General features: G+C 46.5%; 1 protein-coding gene across 1 annotated transcript; it reads right to left on the reverse strand.

Annotated features, from left to right (window-relative positions):
* Positions 1–17403: 17403 nt before the first annotated feature.
* Positions 17404–19201, reverse strand: LOC124685181 (60S ribosomal protein L35a-1-like). Its single transcript, XM_047219510.1, has 4 exons — positions 19112–19201; positions 18802–19030; positions 18661–18703; positions 17404–17604 (listed from the first exon to the last, which is right to left on the reverse strand). The coding sequence occupies exons 1-3, from the start codon at positions 19177–19179 to the stop codon at positions 18662–18664; spliced, it is 339 nt and encodes a 112-aa protein (XP_047075466.1). The 5' UTR covers positions 19180–19201; the 3' UTR covers positions 17404–17604; position 18661.
* Positions 19202–19243: the final 42 nt, after the last annotated feature.

The following is a 19243-nucleotide window of genomic DNA, read 5'->3' on the forward strand; positions in this document are numbered from 1 at the left end:
AGAGAAACTCACCACGGCACCGGTGTTAGCAGTTCCTGAAGTCGGCAAGGACTACACCGTGTACTGTGACGCATCCAAACATGGATTGGGTTGTGTACTCATGCAAGATCGGAAAGTGATATCTTATGGATCGAGGCAACTCGGACCTCATGAAGTAAACTATCCAACACATGACTTGGAATTAGCCAGCAGTCGTATTTGCACTCAAAACTTGGAGACATTTTCTCTATGGAGCTAAGTGTGAGCTCTATACAGATCATAAAAGCCTCAAATATTTCTTCACTCAGAAGGAACTCAACATGAGGCAGAAAAGATGGCTAGAATTGATTAAGGATTATGATCTGACAATCAATTACACACCAGGGAAGGCTAATGTTGTAGCAGATGCCCTGAGTAGAAAGAGTACCGGAGGAGTAGAACAAGAAATATCACCGGAGTTGAGGAAGGAAATAAGCCAAGCCCAAATACAACTTTGGGAGAAGGAAGCCCATGAAGGATTATCGGCATTGCAAGTAGCCGATGAGTTGAATGTCAACCTGAAGAATGAGATAATGATGGGTCAGCTTGGACGATCCATTCATTGTAGAAGAGATGAGGAGAATAGATGAGGGAAGACCATCGAATTTCATCGTGGAGAATCTGGATCATTATGGTTCCGTAAAAGAATTTGCGTTCCGGATATTGCTGAAATTAAGGAAGTAATACTCCGAGAAGCTCATCAAACACCATATTCCATACATCCGGGAAGTACAAAGATGTATATGGATCTAAAGGAACTATTCTGGTGGAATAATATGAAGAGAGAGATAGCACAATATGTTGCAGAATGCCATACCTGCCAGCGAGTGAAGGCTGAACATCGTAGTCCGGCAGGGAAGTTACAACCTCTACCTATTCCGCAGTGGAAATGGGAGGAAATAGGGATGGATTTCATCACCGGACTACCCATGACTAATAAAAAGAAGGACATGATATGGGTAATCGTGGACCGGTTGACGAAGAGCGCCCACTTCTTAGCATAGAATCAGCAGGACAAAGGAGAGAAACTCATTGATCTTTACATCAAGGAGATCGTGAGTAAGCATGGAGTACCTAAGAAGATAGTGTCGGATCGAGGATCCGTGTTCACATCAGCATTTTGGAAGCAACTCCACGAAGCTTTGGGATCCAAGTTGGATTATAGTACCGCGTATCACCCACAAACAAGGCGGACAAACTGAGAGAACCAATCAGATCTTAGAAGATATGCTTAGGGCTTGTGCCCTAGACTTCGGAGGATCATGGGAGGAGCATCTACCTTTAGCAGAGTTTTCATACAACAATAGTTATCAAAGCAGCATCAAGATGGCACCATTTGAAGCTCTCTATGGAAGGAAGTGTAGATCACCGATATGTTGGTATGAAGCCGGAGCAAGCAAAGAGTTCAACCCTGATTATGTCAAGGAAAAACAACAAATCATTGACATTATCAGAGACAGACTCAAGATAGCCCAGAGCCGGCAAAAGAGTTACGCCGACCAGAAGAGAAGGACGTGGGAGCCACAAGTTGGAGACATGGTTTATCTTAAGGTAAGCCCGATGAAAGGACTTCAGAGATTCGGAGTAAAAGGAAAGTTAAGCCCTAGATACATAGGACCTTTCAAGATACCGAGTCGAATCGTGGTTTAGCTTTTGAATTGGATCTACCTGGAAGGCTAGCTCAAGTTCATAATGTATTCCATGTGTCGCAACTCCGAAAGTGTTTGAAGACCCCAGATGAACCAATATCACATGAGGAGCTTGAGTTACAACCAGACTTGACATACATCGAGAAGCCAGCCAAGATTCTCGAGGAAAGCTGGAAACAACTCAGAAACAAGGCGATCAAGTATTGCAAGATACAATGGAAGCATCATCCCGAGAGGGAAGCCACCTGGGAAAAAGAGGAAGACCTGAGGAAAACATACCCCGAGCTGTTCAGGTATTACAACCACAACTTCGGGACGAAGTTTTCTTTAAGGGGAAAGGCTGTAATGTCCCAGTGTTTAGAGACGATCGAGGGGTAGATTTTAGAAAGGGATGTGCATTACATAGTAAATTCTGGGGAAATTTCGCGCTTTTAAACAAAAACTGCATCGAAGGGGGACAAGTTTCTCTCTCGACACCTTACAGGGTTAGGGTTTCGAGAGTGCGACAAACTTGTTTCTCACTTCACTAGTTTAGGGTTTTGAGAAGAGAGGGGAGAGTTCACATGATTGAATTCTAAATGTTATAACATGGTTGAATTCAAACCAAGGTTGAATTTGAAATTCAAATTCAAACATTAAATAATTACTTTAAGTAATTCAATTGAGGAAATTCATTAAGTAAATAACCAATAATAAACAAGATAAACAATTATAATAAAGTAAAGCTCCTTAGAGAAAACTTTGAGCTTTATTGATCATCACACAAATTACAATGTCATTACAATATCCAAAAGTGAAATAAAAGCATAATACAACACATTACATAAATAGGCAGTAATAGAAGAAAGGAAAATAAAGAAAAATTACAATTTAATGAGCCTAGACTAAATTCTACAAGATCAGCTTCATTTGATCTTGTGTATGATGAACTCCAATTCCAATTTTGATCCATTCTTGATCCCTGCACATAATCACAATAAAAGAGAGTTATGCCAAGTGGTAAAACCACTTGGCAGGTTAGAAGAATAATGATATTGAGCAGATATGGATCAGCTCTGCCGAGCTGATCATCTCCAAACCAAGTTCAGAGCATCAGGTGCACACACACACAGCCACACTGCTTGCAAGGCAGTGTGCATGCTCAACAAAGACACACAGCACTGTGGGAGAGTCACCAAGATGACCAGGCCAAGTCGTCGACCGCAGGAGCCAACAAGGGATCATATAAAACCTTTTCACAGCCGTAAACCCTAGCAGCTCATCGACAGGATCTCCAAAGGGTAAGAACAGCCAAGAACACTAAGAACGTATGAACAGCCTAGAGCCGTTCCATCTATTCCCAATCACCGTAAAATAAACCAAGCCGCACAAGCTCACCAGGAGGAGCAGGGCAAGCAACTCAACCATCAAATCAACCGAAGCAATCCTCTACACCAACAACTCATTCTAGGAGCTGGAGTGAGGTATAAACTAAATCAACTCCGAGCAAAACCAAGTTTTGCTCATATATAAGCATGCTATGCATCACAGAGCACGTAAGGGTAGGAAACCCAGATTGTATCATCATTTGGCTATCCAATCATTTGGTTGAAGCAAACAAAGAAAACAGCCAAGAGAAAGCATCCAGGGAACACCGGTTATGTCCACACTGGGACATAACCAGAGAAATCCATCATGGATTCAAAGTCCGGCCGCTACCAATCTCACTTGACAACCCATAGCTAGCTAAGCCATCGACATGATAGACTATCATGTGTCTATATATTTTGTCAACACCAAAAGGTCACCGGAAGTCCAAGATTGGACCAAGCCGATGAACAATTAATCCATTCCAGCCAGCCAACACCAATCATGGCAAACCACGGATAGGGGAGCAACCAGGACAAGAACACAGTGCTGCCGTGGCCACCTCAACCCTAAGTCAAGCACAAGAACCTATACCTCATTATCCATTTGGATTCAAGTAAAGGGCTAGGGTACACAACCGAGAGTTGGCATCCATCTAGCCCCGTCACAATTAATTAGATGATCACAACCGCACAAGCAGCTCACATCACTTATCCACTTCAAGAAAATTCAGGCAACATACGTATAAGTGAGCAAAACAAAGCAATAAAAGCAACAGTGGCTTTACAGTGATCCAATGGATCAAGCAGTAGCAACAGCAGCTTGCATAAGCCAACAAAGCAATACCACCGCATTAAGTCTATATGATACACACACAAAGACAGAGTGAGCAACAAGTGAGCCACGTACACTAAGGAGCAGCTTTTACAAGCAACCGGTGATCACATGATCACCGGAAGCTTGCTAGAGCATGCTACCGCATGCTAGAACTTATTCCAAGTAATTAACACATGAACAGATAATTAAATAACCGAACAATTGCCTCACGTATAAGAGCATCGAGCTTTACAATTGTATCCGTAAGCACATCAAAGGCTTGATGAACCAAAGGATCACAATATACAAGAACAACGACATGTAACTCCATCACTAAATCACACTGCTAAGCCAGCAGTATAGCTCAATGGAGCATAATAATGTATATGAACTAAAGAAACTAGCTCAAAGGCACTGGCACTTGTTAAATATACAATAATTACCACCACAACCAAGCCAGGGACAAGATTAAGCACAAGCAAGAAGCCAAGCACAGCAAGAAGCCAAGCACAAGCAATAAGCTAAGCACAGCCTAGGATCCATGGCAACAAGCAAGCAAAGCAATAGAGCACATAGGTATAGAAGCAAGAACACAATCATGGGATGCCAGAGCATCCAGAGGGAGGTGAAGAGGTAGAACAGATAGCAGAGGAGAAGGAGGAGCACATACCGGGGAGGAGGTGGTCGACATGACCACGGCGGCCACGGCGGCGCACGCCAGTGCACACGGCGGCACCAGGCCTGGCCAAGCCAAGCCACGGCGACCACCACGGCACCCCAGCGGCAGCACCACGCGCCCCGGGGAGCGTCGGGAGGAAGGTCCACGGCTTCTCCAACGCGCGGTGGCGGCGGACGCCAAAGGTCGGCGCACGGGGAGTCGATGGCGAGCGAACGAGGACGCAAGCGTCGGATCGACGCGGACCACCATGTCCGCCGTCGAGAGGCGGTCCGGATCCACACCATCTCGTCGCCGGCGATGGCCGGAGGCGGCCGGATTAAAACGGCGACGGCGGAGGCGATTTCGGCGTCGCAGAGCCGAGAGGGGGATTAGGGTTAGGACTCAGCGAGAAGACGACGCGATCGGGTCGGGTGGACCGAGCCCAGTGGGCTGGTCCAACCTAACCAGCTCGGTCTCCTGACAAGTGGGGCCGAGGGGTATTTTGGGCATTTTCCAAAATACCCATTTAAACAAGAATTTCCAAGAATTTTCTAAAATAAAATATAACTCCAAAAAAATAAATAAAAATATGAAAATGTATCAGCATAAAATTCTCTACCTAAATAAAATATCAAAGAGAATTTTTGAAGACAATTAAGAATGAGTCTTAATTTGAGGATTTAAATAATCATTTAAATCACACATATATTTTTCAATAATAAAAATAAGTCCATTAATACCTTTAGACTTCAAAACACCTTGACAACATTTCAAGGTTGGATTTACCCTAAATCAAGTATCCCTAAGAGGTTCTTAGTATCTAACCTCTCATAAAATAGCAACGACATCGGAAAGGGGGGAACAAACCCTAAAACTGGAATCATGCATTATTGCTTCTTTAACCATTGCCCTTATCGGACAATGATGCTATTTTTCAGAACAAGAGGACAAGGGTCAGTCCATACCTTCCAACCGCAGTAACTTTGCAGTTGTTCAGTGCAAGTTCATCACTTGCTCATGTCATTTGAGTATTTCTATCAAATTACTTGCAAAGTATTATGGTTATCACTATTGCACAAAAATCAAAACCACTACTTTCATAACTATGAATATGACTAAGTGGTGGGCAATGGAACCATGGATTGTGTTGATATGGTGGAGGTTCCATTGCACGGGCTTATATCCATCTAGGATTAAACAACAAATGTCGCCAGTGATTCTTGTGCCGTAATACCCGTGTTAACCATAAGATCCGGAGTGGGACTGGAGTAGTCAAAAGTGTTTCCACCTCTCGTTCATCAACGGATGCGCTTTACCGTAGACACTTGTATCTTGCGGAGCAAGCTGGTGGGTGGGGAAGCCCTTCAAGTCCCCACGGCATAGCCGTTGCTTACCGTAGACACTTGTCGCTCGAAGTGCAAGCTGGTGGGTGGGGATGCCTCTAAGTCCCCACGGTAATGTGGTCTATGATGGGTTGCAGCTACCGGCGAAGGAGTTTGGTTAACGAGTCCCAAACCGTTGTCGTGGTCGGGGTCCATCCCTGAAATTACGGTAATAATGAGGACCGACGAGGACCCAGTGGTCGGGGTATGCAACAAAGGGTGGGTGTTCGAGGTAGCGGAGGAACATGATTGGCTAGACCTTATACCGGGCCTCACACCGAAGGAAGTGTGGACGGGAAAGCTGCCCGGTTGGCACCAAGGTTAAGATCTCTTATGGGTAAAGCAACACACCTCTCGCAGAGTGTAAAGAATCGTGACTCGTCACTCCCCGTTCCGGGATTGAGGAACCGCGAACGCGGCCGGAAAGGAGCTCCATGAAGTTCTAGTAAACCGGTGAAGGCCGACGGACATAGCTCTTTGAAATAAAAGCAATCTATTGAAGAAATGTTTATCAAAACTTGCATTGGTATTAGACTTTCGGTCTAATATCGTAGCTAGTGCATTAAACACCTCTTATCTATAATGAACTTGTTGAGTACGCTCGTACTCATACCACTCTTAAACCCCATGCTTAGATTGTCCGAACCATCCGGAGGAGGACAACGACAACCATGATGGAGCCGAGATCATCGGCTACGAGGAACCGTACCTCTCGAGAGGAGGGAAGGCGTAGACTACATCATAGTCTACGGATCCGGAGAGGCTTCCTGAGGAGAACAAGCATAAGGATATCGTGAGGAGTAGTAGTAGTCGAGCAGCGCGAACTCTTACTATTTAGCTGCTCGCTTAAATAAATGTTTTGTTTAATGAGACAATGGTATTGTAAGTTAAGATGGGTTCACCTCGAACCCGGGAGATATCCTCTTAGGACCCAAGAGGAGCTCCGAGACGACTTGTGTATATGTATTGTAATAATGTGTGAATGAGTTATGGACCTTGCTATGTTCTGTTGTACTACTCTGAGGGATGTGATATTTGCGGAATGGTACTTCGCGAATGTTATATCAACGACTGGCATACTACAACATGCAGTGGTATGCAGGGTCACCACAGTCCGGCATGCCAGAGATCTGTGGGGTCCACATGTTAGAGGCTGGTGGGTCCCAACATGCCCGAGCTTGGTGGGCCCAACATTCCAGAGTGTGGACCCAACATGTCAGAACTTGTGGGGCCCGTATGTTAGAGCTTGGTGGGTCCCTGCTCCCAACCCCGTCGGGCCCACATGCAGCCGTGGGATCTACTGGATTCACTATGTGTCCCACCTGTCAGCTATGCGTCGTGGTGTCCTTGGGCTAGATTGGCTGACTAAAGGCCCAAGACTAATTTATTCAGGTCGAAACAAGACACGCAGAGGAAATTACTGGGCCTAAATTACTTGGCCCAATTTCAATTTATTCAGGTTGAAAGTTGAAACAAGACACGCAGAGGAAATTACTGGGCCCTGGGCCAACTTCTTTAGGTTGAGACAAAACACACAGAACAGCCCACATTATATTCAAAGCCGAATAGCGGCCCAATGGCTTATGCTGGAATCGCATCCCCCGGTAACATTAATACTCCCTATGTTCCCTATAGTTTTTTGGCACAGAAATTAGCGCAAGACTATTCTTTACATAAGACCTTCTGGCTTAACGATTTGAGATTAGAGTAAAATGAGGGAAATCCATGACTTCCTAAATTAACAATTTTTTCATGCATGTCGTGCGGGAGCTGACCGGTAGAGGGGGTAATTGAAAAAAGTCAAGCTACAACCTTATATTCTGAAACAAATACCAAAATCTATAGGCATTATAAAAAGGAACGGAGGGAGTACAACAAAAGCAGGTCTCTGATTAAAATAAAATTCCTAGTAGCATCACGCGTAGGGCTCTGTGTGACACTTGCCAAACTTGACGGGAAAAAAACTTGCAGAATCACCCATACCGTCAGTCCGATGGATAGCCATCGTCGTAATCATAGTACATGAAACCTAGCTCGCCATAAGGCTGCACCCTCTGTAGTTCAGATAACTTGATGGTTCTGCAATACTCGGCCAGTATCTCGTCAAGACGGAAAGGGCCTACATGTTTCTCCAGAGAAGCTACTCCATAGCCTGGAACATATTCCGGCTCCTCTTGCCATGAGAGACCCCCGTCATCATAAGCTCTAATCTCGGATAAATCCGCGTAGTAGATGCTGCCGGATTGGACGGTGTGGACCTTCCTGGTGTCAACAGAGATGCACCTGTTCCGGCTGACGAAGATGGAGCGGCTGCCGATGCTTGTGACCGGCTCTAGGACGTGCATTTTGGTGTCCACCCGGTATAGACGCGATGGACGGTCCGTTTTGGACCGTTTGGGTGGCCGCGCGGACACGGGGACAGCGGCTGGTGTCTGCGTGTCCGTTTGGGTCGCACGCTGCGCCCAACGCAGCGGCCACCCATTTGCCCATTTGGCCTATTTCTTTGGGAAATAACCATTTAGCCACGCATACTTATAAATAATATCTAAAAAATATAGAATAATATCAAAAAAATATAGAATAATATCAAATAGCATAAAATAATATCAAATAAAATGTAGCATGATGAAGAAACGAAATGTGCCATAGTTTGAAAAAATATAAAAAATACAAATTGAGATTGTCAACTCAATTTGTGCGCTCTAGGATCTCCTTCTGCCTCTTCTCGAACCAAGCTCTCTTCGCCTCGCTCGCGGTGGTCAAGTCAGCGTTCATGATCAGGTTGTCCTCGGTTTGCCGTTTCAGCTCAACTTCCTTCGCCTTCAACTCCACCTCTTTGGCCCTTGCCATTGCTATGAGCTCAATTTCTTTCTCTTTGAGCTCAATTTCCCTAGTCTTCGTCTTGGCCTTCACCTCTTCAATCTCAAGCTTCCTGTTTTGGACATCGAAGTAGTTCTTCATGTCCTGTTCTTTCTCCCGGCGCCTCCTCTCATCCCTCTTGTCCGTGGACACCTCTTTGTCAGCATACATCTCTTTCAAAGTGCCAACCAATTGCATGGCCGAAGCATCACGCTTCAAGTCGGCTTTGGTTGCCTTGTGACCTCATGGACGACTTGGACGAGAAGCGGAGCTACCGCAAGGATGCCCACATCAAGGTCAATGACCGTGGGATCTTTGGAGGTCTTGTTGCTAGTCAAGGTCGCCATGTACCCCTCGTACCCCTCCAGGAACTTTGGGGTGCCCTCGAGTTCCTTCCAGGAATGAGAGAAGGCAAAGGTCTTTCCTTCATTCGTCGATTTGAAGAAATCCAAAGCTTGCCATACCTAGAGCAAACCAAGACAACAATGACAAACATATGTGCAAATAACAAAAAACAAGTTGAGGTTAAGAACTATACCAAATCCTTTATGTTGATGCCGCTAACGGGAATCCGCTTCACGTGATCATACGCCTCCTGGAACTTGTTGCATTCCGTTTGAATTGTTCCCCTCCTCTTTTGGAGGGACAACTCGTTGCGGTCGCTCTCAAATGGCTCCTCTCCGTACCGGCGATGTTCATGGAAGTATTCATAGATCCGGCGCCAGAATGCGGTCCCCTTCTGCTCGGCACATGTCAATGCATCTTGCCCAGTGGTCAACCATTGTCAACACCCGGATTTTTAAGTCCAGATGTCTATTATGCCATTCCTCGCAATCCCAGGAATATTGTTTTTGCGAGACATAATAGATTGATATCACAACACATCATTCATTACCTACCATAATTGTCTTACAAATAAAGGATCACATGATCCAGTCTCATTACAATAATACATGATCTATTGATCAAATACAAAACATATAGCGGAAGCGAAGTAGCGTAGTAGTAGTCCATTTATTCCACATGCAACTGTTGACGTCAGGAGTGATCCTAGTTGTCGTAGACGTCCTGCTGTCCTTCATCCTGGTACTGGGGCTCTTCTTCATAGTCTGGCATTTGAATAGCCAGGGACACAGCCATGAGTACTTTAAAGTACTCGCAAACTAAGCTAATGTAAACACTAACAATTATGATAAGAGGGTTCTAAGCACTAGTTTCATTTGCATAAAGCCAGTTTTATTTCGTAAGCGGTTAATAAACAAACACTCCTCTTTTGCCTAACTTAACTCAAGTGGGAACATTAGTGTCATTCCCACAACTCAGTTGTGATTCAAAGTCAAAGTCACCTTTCAACATCAAGTCACAAGTCACCATTCATACTTTGTAAAAGTTCTGATGACGGAACAGTATGGCCTTTCCAACTGTCCATGACCGCGGACGCGGCTATTCGAATAGGTTTACACTCTGCAGAGATTGTATACTTGTGCCACAACAATTGCAATAGTCTGTCAGGGGTAACTGGTCCTGATTTATCGCACTCAGTGCGCGAACTACCAATCCTAACCTTTCATTTACATAGCCTAGTATAGGCACCTCTCCCCATGAGCTTGGCCTCCCGGTGAAAACAAACCGTCAACCCGGGAACTGCACAGGGGCTTGGGTAGGACATTCACCTCATTTCACGTCATTTCACTTTCAATGGAGGCAGCCTCGGCATAACCCCTATGACGCTTGTTCAGAGGGAACCCATACTAAAATACATAAGTTTTCATTTAAGCCTTACCCAGATTCAGGTATTGTGGGGATACTTAAGAATTGGAATGGTATCGCATCCGAACCCAACCATCAGTTTTTTTTTGTAAATTTCACCAAGTCATTCACAAGTCATATTCACCTTCAAAATCTTTCAATAGAACGACTCATCATTCCAAGGTTTTCAAAGTCATTGGTTTTCACAAGTTCCCATCTAGAGTAGTCGATTTTAGTTTAGCACTAGCAACTAGTCATGAGGGGTGCTAAGCAACTTGTATTGCTCTAGGCTAAGTTTGATACTCTTGCACTACTCCATAACTAAACTAAGTGAATCATGAATCAAAAGGTACTTTGATAAATAAAATTTAGTAAAGCTTGTAAAGTAAAAACTTGGGATGGGACCATTAAGCATAAAGTAAAAAGTAATGGTGCCTTGCTATGGTAGAGCTTTGCATTAGTCTAGCTTGCATTGGGAATATCTTGCCTTGATTGGGGTAGTGCTCAAAGTTTTCTTCTCCTTCCTCTTGGTAGAATACCTCCTCCTCTTGATAGTCTCCGGTACTAGCGTCTATAAACGAATACGAGGATACAATCACCAAACAATACTTAAGTACTCTTACTTAGCCTTAATGGCTCACACAAATGATCTAGCATCACTACTTAACATTGCTACCCAAAATTATGCTAGGTTTTTCTTATTTAGTGTTAGGAAAATAATTTCCTCACATTGAATTGTTGATTAGGGTTCCTCTTTGGTTTGGGAGAAATAAATTCCTCTCATTGAATCTTGTTAAGATTTAATCTCCTCAAATAACCATGTATGATCACATGTTGACCAAGGTCCACACTTCACACTTATTATTTGAGAAAAAGGATTTTAATGAGATTCATCATCTCATGCTATTTAAATAACTATGTGATTTAATATCCTCAAGTGAGCCAATATGAGACCAAGCAACAAGGGTCATCACATTACTTCATAACACTTGAGAAAATGATTTAAATGAGGTGCTACACCTCATAGATTTGAAATCCTAAATTTTGAAATAATTGAAATGGGCTAGTATTGACTACATAGCCAATTTTTGATTCTAGCCCATGATATTGAAAATGTGAATCATAGCAATTGGATTCACTTCAAAATTCAAAATGGTTGATTTTTAATAATTATTTGAAAACTGAAAAGTCTCTGTCTTGTTATTTTTTCTATATTATTTCTACAACTGATATTGGTTTGAAACCTGTGGGGTTGGATGGAGCATTTCATGGGCTTTCCAACAATATAAGGTTGGTCAAATTTTGTTGAGTAGATTTGAAATTATTTGAATTTGAAATAAGCATCTGCAAGCAAAATTGACTAAACCGATTTATTTGAATTACTCTAAATGGGCTAGGCGGGAAAACAGATGGGCCGAAAGGTTTAAACAGGCAAAGGGGCCAACCCAACAGCGTTTCTCACGCCACGGGCCGCCTGACATGGTGGGTCCCACGCGTCAGTCTCTGGGTAACACCGAAACAGTACCTTCTAACTTGAGCCGTGCGATTAGAAGTTGATCCAACGGTTGATCTTCGTCGTCGTCGACGAGAGGGAGGTGCTGGCACGGCGGAGGTAGGGGGTCGGCGGCGAGCTGGGGCTCCGGCGATCAACGGCGTCGATGCTACTGGTCGTTGTCGACGACGGTGAGCTCAACGGTAGTCGCGGCGAGCTTGAGGTGGCCTAAATCGATGGATTGTTCTGCGGCGGCTCGCGGGTCTCCGGCGTGCAATTGGGCGGCGGTGGTCACTAATGCGGAGCGGAGAGGATGCGAGGAGATCGAGTGGAGGGAGAGGAGCGAGTTTGGTGTGGAGGATGAGACGCAGGGGTGGCTCTATTTATAGGGCGCGAGGTGCTGCGAGGGTGCGGGCAAGGTCGTCGACGGCGATGGCGTTCCAGGGCGCGAAGGGGCAAGGTGATGGGGGCGTTGCGTAGGCGACATCATGGCGATGCTCAAGGAGTAGCTGGAGCAGCAAGGGGACGATGGGATCGCTCGGGCGCATGCTCATCATGCCATGGTACTGGTGGCAAGATTCCGACGAGAACGATGGCGACTTGGCCTCTGCGCGCTCTCGAGCGTGTCTAGCAGCTAGAGGAGGTGGAGACGGTGCTCGACGCAGGCGTAGGGATGCAGGAGAGGATGGACGCGATGGGGCGTTGCCACGCTCTGGCGCGTCCAGTGCACGCTCACCGCGTGACTGGCATGGTGTTGGGCGTGTCTGGGCGCGTCTGTCTCGGCCAATGCCGTGCTCGCGCGAGCCAGGGCCGTGCTGCGAGATGATCAAGGAGGTCAGGGGAGTGTACTGGACATGGTGATCGAGAGAGGGGAGGGCCAGAGAGAATGAGTGCATGTGTGTGTGGCATGAACACGGCATGGCAAGATTTTTGCCATCTCCTCACTTTAATCGACCCGGGCAAGTACAGGGCTTGATGCAGGAGGTGCAGGGAAGCAGTAATGATCAAGGATCAAAAGGGGTTTAGGCAATGGACTGCTGGACAAAGGCATGTTTGATCAAATTTGGTTTCTGCCCACCAGCTGTTCGACAATATGGCCGCATGAGAATTTTTGTTGAATTTTGAAATTATTTTTGGTGAATCTCATTCATGTAATTAAAGGAGTAGAATGGTGTTGGTAGTGGTCAATTTGGTGGTGGTCAATTTGGTGATGGTTTGCAAGATTTCAAAAAGGGGCTAATCTTCTCTTTGTTTCAAAGTCTCCACTTGTCTCATCTATTCTGGTCAACCTAGGCAGAGTCAACCTTGATGGTCAACATCAAACTTGTTCACCTTGACATGGTCTTGGATGAGGTGGAAAGAGTTGGTCAAGTTTGGTTTAAGAATAATCCAAACCAGAGGTGCAAAGTGGGTAAGATGATAAAAATGTCACATATGACCATTATCATATGTGAGTGGGATTTGATTTTTTCCTTTGCTTTTAAGTGGGTTTCTTTGATGCAAAAGTGTGTGTTATTGATATCTAAGGGTTTCACAAGCAAAGGCACAAGCAAAAGAGGCCTTGGTTGAAGATTTGAAAAGTTGGCCAAAGTGTATGTGAGTGAAAATGGCATTTTCTCACTATTTTATTTCTCTCTATTTGATTTGATTTTTCTTGACTCCAAAGTGATTCTTATTAGTTTAGGATCATTTCCAAACCATTGAAACCATTCAAAAAGGTCTAGCTCAAAGATTTGCAAAAATGGCCATAAACACATAAGAGGTGATATTCCAATTTTCCTTATTTTCCTCTTTTGTTCCCCTTGCTTTACTTGGGCATGGTTGAGGGTCCATTTAGTGTGAGATTAGGTTTAGAGATGGTTTCACACCATTTGGGCAAAGTAGGAGTGCATAGGTCAAGGTTTGGGTAAAATGGCTATGTGTCACATATGCCTCTATGCATATGTTCATTTGATTTTTAATTTGATCTTTCTTGACCCAATTGATGTTGTTGAGTGTTGAAATGGTATAGAGGAGTGATCCAACCATTCACCACAAGTCTTAGGGTCAAGATCCTCAAATTCACAATTTTGCTATTTGCTCTCATATGCCTCTATGGCATTTTTATTTTCTTTTTAGTTGACTTTGTTTTCCACTTGGATTTGATTGGTTGAGCACTAGGTAGGGTTGATTAATGTTTTCAAAACATCTGCACAATATAGAAAGGTCTAAGTAAAGGTTTTACCAAAATAGCCATAGGCACATAGGCCTTTTTCTTATTGGATTTCTTTTTATTTTGATTTAACTTGGATGGTGAAAAGAGGGGTGAGGTTTAGGGTTTAAGATCATTTCAAAGTAGTTCAAGAAGCAATCATGGCAATAGCACAAGAATTAAGCATGCTCACTATGTATCCAACCAAATTTAATAAAAGTTTTTGTTGATTCCAAAATTTGGAAAAAGGGAAATTCATTTTCTTTGTTTTGAAATTTTTGGGATGTTACAACCATCCATCGAAGAGCATCTTGTCCTCCTGAGCCGTGTAGTTGGTGGTTCTTTTGCTAACCCGGCGACCTCGAGCTTGTGCAGCTGCGGCTTGTGTGAGCCTCAGCGAACAACGGCTCTTAGTCGATGTTCATGCTGTCGGGATGGCCAGCGGTGTCCTCCTCTATGTCAATGGAAGGTGGATAGGGAGCCTGGTCGGTCGAAGGATATGGCACGGTGGTCAGCATTGTCGTCGAGTAAGACGGAGGGGCCTACACGGTGGACGTTGCCTGCATCGATGGCGGCGCGTGCTCGGCCTACGAATCATTGAGCAGGTTGCGTGCACCGGTCATCGATGCTGCTCCCAGGTGCTTGGGGGCCTTGGAGTTCGCCGGCGCACGGTTGAGGTCAATGGACGAAGGCAACGGCCCCGTCATGGACTCTCCCACCTCCGGTGACCCATCCCGTGACGGGTACGTGTACCGCCCCTACGGCGCCACCATTTCCTACGCGCCGGGCGTGTACCCAAACGGGGCAGTCGGCGGGGCTGTTGACCTTGGAGGAAGGGCTGGGTTACGGAAGAGGCCGAGCTCCCCCCCCCCGAGGCCGTGCCGGCGCCCGGGACGATCATGTGCTGAGCGAGCGCTGCGTGGCCGTAAAAGAGCATGGCATGCTCTTTCATGGTATTCGCCTCCGCCTGCGTTTGGAGTTTGAGGAGCTGCTCCGCCGCCCGCTGACGCTCCTCCGCGGCAGCGGCATCCTTCTTCCGTTGCTCGAGCACCCTGCGTCGGTCGCCCCGCTTCTTGCTCTCGATCGCCCTCTGCTCCGCGGTAAGCTCGGGCTTCACCTTCTTTGTCGCTGGCCCGGGCTCCAGGACCACCAGAGCGTCCAGTTCAGGAGCCGCCTCCACGGGAGGAGCGGCAACGGCCGCGAGCTGGGCCTCGTCTCCGATGGTGGCGGTGGCGGCGGCAGGAGTTTCGTCGGTCATCTCTAGGTTTTGGAAGTGGAGTGGAGTGGGTGTGTTTCGGGAGGCAGACAGGAAGGCAGGGGCGGACAAGGGGAGGACGCAAGCGGCCAACGATCGGCGTCCACGACCACGCAAACTTATCCCAGATTTGGGCCGGCTTTGGGTCATCCGGACGCCGCGGCCATCCGTTTTTTGGATGGGTCCGCGCACTGGGCCACATGTTTGTCCGGTTCGACATATCCGGACGCGCGGGCGCGGGATAGTTCGCCGCGTTGAAGATGCCCTAACAGAGTTCTGCTCCCCTCAGGTGAGTTCTCAACGGATACACCATGTGGTAAATAATGGAGGCAGTGACAGCATCCGTCAACAAGATATAGAGGTAGAGGCGCCCATTCTCAGACTTTATGAAGGGTAAGCAGGCACACACAGGAAAAAGGCAGCACAACGTGCATAACAAGTTCTGAAGCATGACAAGAGGAATGGGCACAGAAGTGGTTCAATTACTGCCACCTGACATAATTTTACCTCCAACAGCACAACAAGGTGGGTAACAAAAGCAAAATCATCTACTAAGAGCATCTCCAACAGGCGTGACTTATATCCGCGCGCAATACATACGTTGCAGTGCTCTGTAAACAGATACCGCGCGTGGCGGTGAAAGTTCCCCCGCCGGAAGCGCCATTTTGCGGCGCGTGCTCGGGCGGGAAAAGTGCTCCTCCGCCGGGCGCGCCATTATGCAGTGCGCGGCGCGTCGCGAACGGCTAGTTCGACTGTTTCGTTTCAAAATAAATCAAACAAAATATGAAAATTTAATCGAAAATACGAAATATATTTAAAGTTCAACGATACATCGCGCCATTTTATTTTAAACTAGTCTAATCCTACTCCGATTCCCAGTCGTAGTCCGACGAGTGGCTGCTCGGAGTAGTCTCCGACACCGGCGTCGAAGTCCACCCGAAGGAGGAGGAGGAGGAGGGGATGATGGTGGATGGCCCTGCGCCGTTTTTCTTCTCCTCCTTCCTCGCCGCCTTCTCAGCCCTCGTCGCCTTCGTCGCCGCGGACTCCGCCTGGCGCTTCTCGCGGCTCGCCTTTTCCTTCGCCTTCGCCGCCGCCTTCTCCTCCTCCTTCTGCGCGTAGAAGGCTTCTGTGGTGGCGACATCTTCGGGGATTGGTGCGCCCACTCAAGGCGGAGGGCCTCGTCGCGCTCGGCGATGAGGAGGCGTTGCTCGAGCTCCCATTGGCGGCGCTGCTGCTCGCGCGTGATGACCGGCAACAGCGGCGCGAGCTGCTCCGCCTGCTCCCGCGTCCAGACGTCGTGAAAATTCATCGTCCGGCGGGAGCGTCCGAGGCAACAGCGTCGAACACCCGCGCCGCCTCGTGCGCCGTGTCAAATGTCCCGAGGCGGATCCGCTCGTCGCCGGAGCCGATATCCGCGTCGAAGCGGCTGCGCCCGAACGCCATGGTAGCCGGATGCGGAGCGGTGGCGCAGAGGCATCTTCAGACGGAGGCGAAGCGTCAGCGGGCGGGAGAGCGGTGGGGAGAGAGAGAGACGGAATGGCATGTGGGAGCGCGGTGGGGAGAGAGAGAGACGGAATGGCGTGTGGGAGAGCGGTGGAGAGAGAGAGACGGAATGGCGTGTGGAATCTTCAGACGGTTGGCGCGTTCGTGCGTGTCGCAATTATAACGCGCGCAACAGCCCACGCTACAACTTTCCCGCGTGGGCGCAGCAAAAACTTTAGCACGCGCGCTGCGCCTTTTTTCCATCAGCTGGAGGCGCGCACGCCAGACCGACAGTTTTTATACCATGCAGCCATTTTAGCGCGTCTAGTGGAGATGCTCTGAGATAATCCAATGTGAGGTAGTAACGAGACTTTACGGAACAAGCAACTCATCGAAATGCCTAATTGCACAAAGCAAAGAAAGCCGCAGCTACTGAACGTCAAACTAACTGGGTATCAACTAATGAAATAGAAGTAAGATACCACTGATTAAACAAGACAGCAAATAACACTATGAAACTGTGCTGATATAGAGCAATACTAAATGGTCCACACATTCGACAACATGTCTAGCCAAAACTTCCACAGGTTCTCAGAATACATGAACAGTTTCAAGTTGCCAACATAAAATAGATTCGCCATAAATGACATTTTCAGCCCATGACAATAGCAATAAGTAAGCATTACTGGCCCTAGCTCAACAAAACCTGCAATTGAACAAATGAAGACAAAAGGCAGACTTAGTAAAGCAAAACAAAAGGATGTAAATATCAGATACAAGAAATAAAAGATTATGTTCACAAAACTTAAAAGCATCAAGATGACATCTTATTTAGAAAAATATACAACAAGAAATGGTATAGTATCATATAGCAGTGCCTGTCAGCTGACAAAAATAAAGAACAATCCGAGAAAAGTGTCCCAGACATGATAATTTCAATTTATTCTGAGTCAAGTGCCATGAAAGTATAGCACTGGATAAACTTTAAATGGTACAGTTTTTGCTAATTTGTTGATCTAATATGGTCACAGGCTTTCTTAAAACAACATGCCAAGGCAGCAAAGACATGTTATTGCGTACAAAACCTGTAAGCTTTTGGAAATAGAGAATGGTGTGTCCCAGAACTGATGATGGCAAAGCACTCTAGAATGGTGCAACACAGCACATGCTATATAAATCTTTTAATGGGTATTTCTATTGATTATATGTGCAAGTTTTGATAGTAGTATTATAGAGTTCGCAACCAATTTGCAGTAAGAAGTAAAAACTTCTCAGTGTCAAAAAGCAGCAACATTAAGTGTCACAAAACAAGGATAATATTACTATTAAAAGTTCACAAAATGAAATTGTCAGTTAAAACAATGGGAAATAACATAAACAGGCATGTGTATCCAACTATGGTCACAGATCAACTGGCCATAGAACAATAGAGTTACAAACTACAGTCAGTATTAACTAAGATGAGCCTTCGTGGGTAAGAATTATAAGCTCACAAAATAGACATCTACTACAAGTAGGAGCACATGACAACGATAAACCAGACTAGATATGGTCATATCCCGAACCATATATCGACATCACACCATATTCATCTTATGTAATATCCGAGTCTACACATTCAGCTTTATTATTCCTATGGTTCAGACAAACAGTTGAGCATAGGCTAAAAAGGATTTACAGCAATCATGTAATGGCACATCACAATGAACATGACTCTACATTGAACAACGAAACAAAAAATCAAAATCGCGCTGATGCTAACCTTAGATACTGCTCGGGTACATGAACACCCTGACCTTGCGCCCCTGCACACAAAGCAAAGCAACAACAGCATCAGCACAAAGCACATCGCGCCAAGGTCGTATCAGTAAGAGAAGCGCCGCTGGGCTTGTTGGTCACTGACCATGGACTCGGCGGGGAGGTTGGACTTGAACTGGGCGCGGACGACGCCGGAGTTTCCGTGCGGGCGGATGACCTTGCCCCAGAGGCAGCGGTAGTGGGTGCCGTTGCTCTTGGTCTTGGCCTTGTAGACGTAGGCCAGGCGCTTCCCGGCGTACCACGCGACGTCCTCCTTGGTGTTGACCCCCTCTATCTGCACCAGCGACGTGTTCTCGTACTGGTTCGACTTGGACCTGCAACACCGCCGCCGTTAGCGCTCGATCATCCGTGAAATGGCCAGATCCGTGGGGGAGGAGAAGGGCCGCTATGCTCACCTCTTGAACCCGAGGATGGTGCCCCGGACGTAGAGCCTGACGCGCTGGCCGGTGCGTCCCTTCACCATGGCTGCTTCTTGCTTGCGCCGCCGGAGAGGTTTGAGGGAGGCTTCGTTCGTGGGGATGACGATG

Source organism: Lolium rigidum, chromosome 1, assembly GCF_022539505.1.
Source record: "Lolium rigidum isolate FL_2022 chromosome 1, APGP_CSIRO_Lrig_0.1, whole genome shotgun sequence".
Taxonomy (NCBI): domain Eukaryota; kingdom Viridiplantae; phylum Streptophyta; class Magnoliopsida; order Poales; family Poaceae; genus Lolium; species Lolium rigidum.